This window comes from Macaca nemestrina, chromosome 11 (assembly GCF_043159975.1).
Source record: "Macaca nemestrina isolate mMacNem1 chromosome 11, mMacNem.hap1, whole genome shotgun sequence".
Taxonomy (NCBI): domain Eukaryota; kingdom Metazoa; phylum Chordata; class Mammalia; order Primates; family Cercopithecidae; genus Macaca; species Macaca nemestrina.
The window spans coordinates 19,911,189-19,920,385 of NC_092135.1; the positions used below are offsets into that span (position 1 = coordinate 19,911,189).

The window sequence follows — 9,197 nt, forward strand, 5'->3', positions numbered from 1 at the left end:
GTGAGAGGTTTTGCTCCGTGCTCGTGATGTCCCCTGTCCTCACCTCTTAAATGGAATCTAGTTCTGTGAGAACAGGGGGAGAAACTGCAACAGAGGTGCAGAATTCGTTGCCACTGGAGCAGCTCCAGTTCTCACTGAGCATCTAGGCGGATTCTCTGGGAACTGCCGTTTCCATGTCATTTTATTTCACATGCTACAGTTTAGAATTTCTAAGGAGAAAGAGATCGTGCATCCGAACACTAAACCGGAATAAAAATGTACAGGAGATACTAAGAATAGGACAAAAACCTGCTAAGTCTAAAATATATAAACCCGCCACAGCCAACAAAATAAGGCTTCCAAGAAAAGGGGGTGGAGGTGCAAAGAGCCGGCTTCCCCTGAAGGGCCTGGCTGCAAGAATCCCGCTTTGGCCACTAAGCGGTTTTAGCAGAACCACAGATTCGTTCTGAGGGGGACAATTTGGATTCAGATTCAGCAAGAAGCAGAAAAGGTGCCGACGCGGCCAAGAACAGGGCTCCCTCTGCAAAGAATCCAAGCCCAAAGGAAACGCGGAAGGGAGGGAGGAGAGAGACGCGGGAATGAGCAGGGAGTCTCTCCCGTCCTACGCTGGCGACTCAAGGGGGCATCGGCAGTCGGTGGGAGGCAGAGTGTGGTCTCCCAGCAGAGGCACGTGTGCGGACCTCCAGGCCAGTGTCAGTGGAGGGGGGCTCTGAAGGGTCTGCAGACGCGCCCTCCGGAACCATCAGGTTTCAGTGGCATCTATCCAGATGAGGTTGGTGGCTCACATCCAAATGTCCCATTCCTCTGCCCCATCATCAGACGACGGGACAGGGACCCACCGTGACCCGGGTCCGCAGTGAGAGTCGGGGACCGCCCGAGACCAGAGGCCGCCCAAGTCTCGGCTCACTCCCCTCCTTGCGCCGTTCGCAGGGGCGGGCAGCCGGGCGGTCGCCGAGAGACATCTCGCGGCTACACCCGCAAGGGACTTCCCGCAGGGAAGTTCTCCCAGGCAGCCGGCGGGGCCGCAGGGGACTACGGAAAGGAGGATGCAACGAGCCCGGGTCCCTCCGAGCTGAGTAGGGCCCGCAGTGGCCCAGGAGCGCTCGGTTCCGAACGCAAAAAAAATGCCTCCCGCAAACTTTTCCCGTGGGCGCCGGAGGGCCTGGAGCTGGCGGAGAGCAGGGCGCGAGTACAGACGGGGTCGGCCTGAAGGCAGCCGGCGTCTGGGCTTCGAGGGAAAGAACCGCAGCCGAGGCGGTGCCGGCCGCAGAAGGTGGGGCTGCAGCTCTCGGCTCGCGGCGCTCTAGCCGGGAAGTCGGGGCTCCGTGGCCCCGCGCGCTCCGAGCCCCGCGCCCGGCCCAGCGCAGCCCGCGAGTGGGGAGAGGCGGGCCCCGAGCAGCCGCCCCCGTCGCCGGCCGGGCCGGGCGGCGCGCGCTCACCTCGGTCTTCCAGCCCGTCGCTGAACTGGCCGCTCTCGCTGATCCGCACCTGCCGCTCCTCCTCCAGCTGGGGCTGCTCGCGCGCCGGGGAGCTCAGCGGGGCCGGGCCGGGGGCGGCGGCCGGGGGCGCGTGGCCCCGGGGCGGCGGCGGGACGGCGGGCCCCTGGGAGCTGCGGCGCTGGATGCCCGCGGCCGGCTGCATGGCGCGGGGCTGCGGATCCCGGCGGCGGCGACGACGAGCGCGGCGGGGACTCGAGTCAGAAGTGCGAGGCGCCGCGGCTCCGGCGGGCGCAGGAGCGGACGGACCGGCCGCGTGGACAGCGAGGGAGGGCTGGCGGGCGCCGCGGAGTGGAGGTGCACGGGCGGGGGCGGGGACGAGCGGAGAGCCGCGCGGCTCCGCGGCCGGTGGCGGAGGCTGGGGCCGCGTTGTCGCCGCCGCGCTCCGCCCCTGGGGGCAGGTGCGGGCGGCAGGGACCCGCCCCGAGGCCCGGGCGCGGGAGCTGGCGCACCGAGGCGGACGAGAGGGAGGCACCCAGCGTGGGGACCCACAGCGGGCCCCGGCAGAGCTTGGCTAGGGCGTAGCGGGGACCCGCCCCATCTGCGCCGCGGGATGGTGCCCAGAGGAGACCCCTCTCACTGGATTCCTCTGCTGTCCGCGAAGCCCGCGGCCGCGCGTGGGTTGCAGACAGCGCCCCTAATTTGGCATCTTTCTCTTCTGGAGCTGCACAGGCTTCAGAGGCTGTACAGGGTCTTCGCCTGGGCCGCCATTCTCACTACTCATCCAGGGAAAAAGGGTTCATCTGTCCCCAAGCCCGTCGCTCTCCGTCCTTCTAGGAGCTTTAACACTCCTCCCAGTTTCTACCTGGAGCGCCCATTTACCCAGGGATGGGGTATCTTTAGGACAGCGGGCGCTCTAGAAGATGCTTGAACTCCGAGGCTTCCCCATTTTGAGTCTTCCTGGGCATTTGTCCCATACAGTTCGCTCCCCTCTGCTCATCGTAAGTCTTGTGTGGTCTTCGGAAATCCATGGAAGCCTCCCTCCTACAAGAAGTCTCCCCACCTCTGACCCCTGCAGCTCTCAATTCATTTTGTGCGGTGGGGCTGGTCTCACCAGTGAGAGTCCACAGCAGGGCACACGCCAGCTCTCCTGATGCCCACAGAGGAGCAAAAGAGGACCTGCTGTTTAATAAATTCAGCTTGGATTTGTTGGGGCTCAGAAAAGTATACTCCAACGTATGGCACTTTGGTATGCTAAGTTTGAACCATAAAACTAAACAGGCCTCTGAAGCCGCCTTGGAAACAAAGTCTCTTGTCTCCCGCCCGACTTTCTCCCCACTAAGCAATTCATAGAAACCAGAATTCCTCTTCCCCACGGTGGTCATACAACCTAGAAATAGTACTCCAACCGCCCTGGTCCCCTGCCTTTCTGTGTAGGAGCTGGCCATGAAGAACTACTTTGTCAGACCTACTTTGTCTGATAGTAGACAGCAGATCCTCATTCCAGAAGAGGTCCTGCTCTATACATGCTGCACAGACAGGCCAAGAAGAGTCTGAACAGGCCTCGCTGGGTTCACCCGTCAGTCTATTACCATTAGATCACACCCTTTGTCCAATCACATTTCTATAGGGCTGTCCATTCTTCACTGAATCTAAGCATAAAAACAGGCAGTTTTCCCTGAGTCTTTCTATCTTCATTTCTGAAGGCTCCTGTATCACATAAAACTTTGATTCAATAAATTTGTTACGCTTTTCTCTTATTAACCTATCTTTTGTTCTAAGCATGTTAGCGGTGCCCCTTATGATGGGGAGGAAAGGTATCACACCTTTTCTGCCCCTACCGTTTCAATGGTGTCAACATCCAAGCTCTAGAGTCTGGCTTTCGACTTTAGATTGATTCAGTCTCTGAATTTAATCTGGGTACTCCAAAATGTCAATTCCTCATTTAAAGGAGTCCCCCTCATTTCTTGAAGAGTCACCCTTTTCCTTTTTCATGTCTGCTTTGCTTGTGATTGAAATGAGAGTAGGATTTCAATGCCTTTGTGGTGCACTGGAAATATCACCAGAAATGGGGAGAGGGGTCTTATTTTATTTTGTTGCTGCTGTTATTATTGTTGTTGCTGGATTGGAATGAGAAGATCTGAGTTGACCTTGACCAACTCACTTTACCTTGTTGACCACTAATTTCTTCAACTACAAACTGAAAGAGTTGAACTAGGTCATTTCAAAGATCCCTTCCTATTGCAAAGAAAAAGAAAAATGCTATGATTACTTGGATACAGACAATGAAAATCTCTACCCATTAATCCTGGTTCGATATATCCTCTAAGATAGAACATCCTTCAGATATATTTGCAGAGTCATCTCCTCCACTTTTTCCCTCCAGTCTGTCCCATTTAATCCCCCTATCCATGGCTCTCAACTGGTTGGGGAGTCTAAGAACAAAAATACCCAAGCTTTGACTGCTAGAGATTCTGATATCATATTTAATGTAATCGTTCTGGGCTGAGACCTTGGCATGGGTATTTTGTAGGGCCCTTCCCCATTCTAAGAGTCATTTGGGGGCTTAAAAAAAATTATTCCTCCCTGACTCTCTGAGATTCTGTTTCAATAGATCTGGGGTCTGGCTGGGAACCTTCCTTTAAACCCCTCTCGCCCCCCCGGCCTCTAACACACATTCTGATGTCAATTATTCTGCAACCACCCTTTGTGATTACTCTCCACAATATGGACCATCTAGCTCTGTGCCCTTCACACACACACACACACACACACACACACACACACACACACACAGTCTGCAGCAGATTCTCACCAGAAGAGCTGGTGTCATTATTCTTTCCTCTGGTTCCTCAGTTGGTTCTGTAAGTCCAGCACATCTCAAAGGTGAGTGTGCCAATGAACACCCGTAATTCTTAAAATGCTAATTCTAATTTAGTTGGTCTGGGATAGACGCTGTCAACCTAAAAGGAAGAGGCTGAGGCACAAAATATAATTGAAAGAATTTGCTTGAGCCCAAATGAGGACAGCTACCCAGGACATTTCTAAGTTGCCTTGAGGAGTGCTCCATTAGCCTCTGTTATAAGCAGGTTTTTAAAGGCAAAGGGAGCAAAGAGAGGGCTGATATAAAGTTGTGTGACAGGCATCCTCATTGGTTTGCAGAGATAACTTGGGTTAGTGATTGGCTATAGATTGTTGAACTGTCGGGTAGGAGTTATGGTGTCCAGTGTATGGTCATTTTATGGCTACTTGGCATAAATTAGTCTAGAACCCACATAGTCAGTGGCTTCCAACAATCATTATTTCACTCAAGGTTGTCACTTGCTGCTGTTTCATTCCAGTAAGTCTCTGGGGCTGATAATATAAAGGGGCTTGCATTCCTCAGATTAAAAGTTTCTTTTCTTTTTTTTGTTTTCCACCAGGCTGAGATTCTGTTTCTGAAAAACCTCCCGATGCTGCTGATGCTGCAGGTCTGAAGACCACACTTTGAGAAGCAAGGATCTAGGAGTCATTTGTTATTCATGGAATAAATATATTTCCCATCATGTTCCAGCTGCCCTGATTAAACAAGCCACTATTGTCTTTTCCAGAAAGATTTCTCTGACTCCAGCTCCCCTCTGGGTGCTCCTTTTTCTAAACTGTAACTGATTAATAATTCACCATTTATTTCACGTGTGGAGCAGGGATAGTGGTGCTTTCCTGATGTGCACTCCTTCCTCACACACACCTGCCTGGGTGTCAGGGACACAGTGTCCCCTCAAACAATCGCTGCTGATTAACTGGAAGATAACACTAGCTTACATTTTTGGAGGACATACCATGGTGCCAGGCACCTAGCTAAGTGTTTTACATGCATTGTCTCCCTCATTCAGCTACTACTGTCCTCATTTCACAGATGAACAAACGCAGGCCCATCTGCCTTGTCCACCTCTGACCACCACCATAATCCACAGGGGTACTGCCCCCTAGGGGGCATTTTGGAAATTTGCAGGTACTTTCATTGGTCACAATGATGGGAGGAGGGGGCCCCTGACATTTAGTTGGGGGTGGCCCCAGATGCAGGAGACTGTCTGTTTCCCACATGGCTTTCATATGTCAGACCTGACCTTTGCTTCCGTTAAAATGTGCATCTCATTACATTGGAACTTTAACTTTGTTTTACATATAAACGCAAAATGTTTTTGCATCTTGTGAATACACACAGGACTTTCTGGAAATGCAACTACTGTATAAGTCCAGGAAGGGATGGTTCTCTGTTTACCACTTTGGAAAATCAGGACACAGAAGCCAGTTCCATTCATGGTATCTGTTTCAGCAATCAACACATATATGATGCCCACAGGCCCAGTAATTCCATATGTGTATACTTCTTCAGCTCCCGTTTCAAAATAACAGTAATATAAAGAAAAAGTGTAAAAAAATTCCAGAGTGCCTGTCTCTCTGTTCTTAAATTATAAATTGGTACAAATATCTGACTACTTATTTATGACCTCTGGTGTAGCTCTAAGTGAGCATTTAAATATTAATTATGTATTGCTTTACTTTTATTCCTCCTCTATTATCATGCAGATCATTATATTGATTTTTCAACTATGTGTATATACATTAGCCATGAATTCATTTCATAATCACAATAGTGAATAATCTAAAACAGTTGGGGCCGGGCACCATGGTTCACGCCTGTAATCCCAGCACTTTGGGGGGCCAAGGCGAGAGGATCACTTGAGGCCAGGAGTTCAAGACCAGCCTGTCAACATGGTGAAACCCTGTCTCTACCAAAAATGCAAAAATTAGCCAGGCCTGGCGCCGCACACCTGTAATCCCAGCTACTCGGGAGGCTGAGGCAAGAGAATTGCTTAACCCAGGAAGCAGAGGCTGCAGTGAGCCAAGATTGTGCCACTGCACTCCCGCCTGGGCGACAGAGCTAGACTTCATCTCAAAAAATAAATAAGTCAGTAAATAAATAACCAAACAAAACAGTTGGTATAAAAAGGGAGACTGGACCATTACAACCAAGAAGATCCTGAGGAGACACAACCACTAGCTGAAATACGGCATTGTGGATGAGATCCTGGAACAGAAAAAGGACATTAGGCAAAAATCAAGGAATTCTGAATAAAGTATTGACCTCAGTTAGTAATGTCTCAGTTATGGTTTACTACTTGTAAAAAACCGTGCACTCACGTGAGATTTTAGTAATGGCGACACTGGGTGCAAGGTGCATGGAACTTTCTAATCTTCTCAACTTTATGCAAATATATAACTGTTCTAAAAAAAAGCTGAGGAGAGGCTTCAAGATGGCTGATTAGAAGCATTTCATCCCTGCCTCTTCCACTTAGTGTGTATAGACAGTCATACTTTGAATACACCATCCAAGAGAGAATGTCAGAATTCAACAGAGAAGTAACAAGAAATACCAGAAAGCAGGTAAGAAGGGAGAGAGAGACAGCCTGTCTGGAGGGGATGAACTGGGAGCAGGAGTAACTTCCCAAGGCACAGAAAGGAAGGATGAGTGACTTCCAGAGGCCCACATCCCCACCATGGAATCCTACAATCCTGCCACAAGAGAGCCCCTCAACCCTCCCAACTCCTGAAACTCACACAGGGAGCTGCGAGGAGATCATGGGATGGAACCGCCCCAGGGAGGGAGCTCACATTGGGTCCCACACCCTTTCTGAGCCTAAGCAGCTATGGCAAGGTGCCATTTTCAGACCTAGCCTTTGGCAGACTACATACTATCCTGCGGCCCAGCAATGCCAAGGCTGAGGCATTACAGAGACTCTGTTGCTGCTGGGACTGGGGAGCAAGCTGGAAGTTGTCCCACAACCAGAGCTAAAAAGAAGCAAGGTGTGGGCAGCAGCTGTTGGTGCCAAGAAGTGAGTGCCACTGGGACAGAGACTGGGATGCAAGCAGGGTGTGGGATGCTGCTTGGTCTTAGTCGCCAGCTGGGTGGGAGCTCCTACAGCCAGGAAGGGGCATAAACTACGAACAGGCTACTACTGCTGGAGTGGGGAACAAGCCCTGCTGGAACTGAAGCCTGAGAGAGATGTGCTTTCCCTACCTTCTGGCCCAGGCTGTGACCACTGAGGATGATCCCACCCTCTCCAGTGGCAGGGCCTCAGTGCAGCTGCTACCACCCTTTACCCGAGCACTCCACCTGAGGATCACCATGCCCCTGCCACCCATGTCATCCAGGCTAGTCTTGAACTCCTGACCTCAAGTGATGTGCCCGCCTCAGCCTCCTAAAGTGTTGTGACTACAGGTGTGAGCCACCATGCCCCGCTGCAGAAAAGATAACTATTGGGTACTGCACTTAATACCTGGATGATGAAATAATCGGTACAACATCCCTGGTGACACGTGTTTACCTATGTAAAAAACCTTCACCTGTACCCCCAAGCCTAAAATAAAAGTTAAAAAAAATAAAAAATAAATGAAAGTAATGTATAGGTAAGAGCACATGGTCATAAAACCCGACAGCGGAAAGACTGTAAGAAATCGAGTGGTATCTTTTTTGTTCTTATCTATTTTTCAACATTTTTAGTAAATGTCCCCAGAGCCCTAATTTCAGGAATATACATAGGAAAAAGAAGAAAGACCAAGAAGTCAAAGGAAGCACATTAGACATAAGAGCCTCCACTGGAACGTCACAGTTATCTCTGGTGGAGCCACTTGCTAAGGGTCATGAGTGTTCTAATGAAACTGCACGTAAGAAATCACATAGTCCTCATAGTCCTATAAATCAGATGTGGTATTATTAGTATCCCAGTTGTGAAGATAAGGAAACTGAGTCTCACTCCTGAGGTCCGCTTTTATCCACTACCATGCACAGCCTCTATGGAAGAATCTACAGATGGCCAAGAGCATGACTTCTACACCTGATACAGCTCCATGAGATTTCAGGTTAAGGCATATGGTTACTTTACTTCGCTTCTTGTATGGACTCTGGAAAACCAAATATAAACATATTCATCTTTTGCATGTCTTGAAGAAACATAAGCAACACTCGAGAGCTAAGGTGCGGCACCCTTGCAGGCATGGACTCCAGGGCTGGGGCTGAGTGAGCACCTGTCCAGTGCTGGAGTATCTAAGCTGGCTGCCAAGGCCAACTCTGACAGCATTTATAGGAAGGGCTCTAAGATCTTCACTCGGAAAGAGGGAAGTGTGTGTATGTCCACATGCCTGAAGGTGTGAATCTTAAATTTATGAACTCCCTTTATCATGGAAAAAAAAGTATAAACTTGAGATATGACTATAGAGCATTCGGAGAAATATCATGTTGATTATAGCATTCTTAAGAGGCTTCATTTGGAAAATACACATACAAAAAGAATGTTTAAATGTCCTTTCAGCCTTTAAGAGACTTGCGGTCTAAACAGAATGGCATAGTTCTGCATTACCAGCCTTTACTGTGCATTCTCATCAGCAGTGGGTCTCAACTTTACAATCACCAGGGACAGGGCAACAAACTCACCCTGGTTGGCCAGACACATTCCTGGTTTTAGCACTGAAAATTCCATGTCCTGGAAAATTCTCTTAGTCCCAGGGAAATTGAGACAGTTAGTCACCTTATTGGGATGCTTTAAAAAATCTTCATGTTCAAGCCAACCCACCCCTGACAAAAGGCTCAGAATCTCTGGGGGTGGGACCCAGGCTTCAATGTTTCCGAAAGATCTCCAAGTGATTCCAGCGTACAGCAAAGCACAAGAAAGCCCAGCTCAAGGGCAGGGCTTCTTAACCAGAAAGTACACAAGAATCACC

General features: G+C 50.1%; 1 protein-coding gene and 1 long non-coding RNA gene across 2 annotated transcripts in view; one reads left to right on the forward strand and one right to left on the reverse strand.

The window, feature by feature from the left end:
* Nucleotides 1-1,750, reverse strand: part of LOC105492550 (transmembrane protein 163) — a 259,890-nt gene extending 258,140 nt beyond the window's left edge. Inside the window, exon 1 of the mRNA XM_011759761.3 lies at nt 1,440-1,750. Coding sequence (XP_011758063.2) covers nt 1,440-1,641 — 202 coding nt within the window. The 5' untranslated portion in view covers nt 1,642-1,750. The remainder of the gene's footprint in view (nt 1-1,439) is intronic.
* LOC139357081 (uncharacterized) lies at nt 863-4,983 on the forward strand. Its single transcript, XR_011609700.1, has 2 exons — nt 863-1,273; nt 4,859-4,983. It is a non-coding gene; the product is annotated as an uncharacterized lncRNA (long non-coding RNA).
* The last annotated feature ends 4,214 nt before the right edge of the window (nt 4,984-9,197 follow it).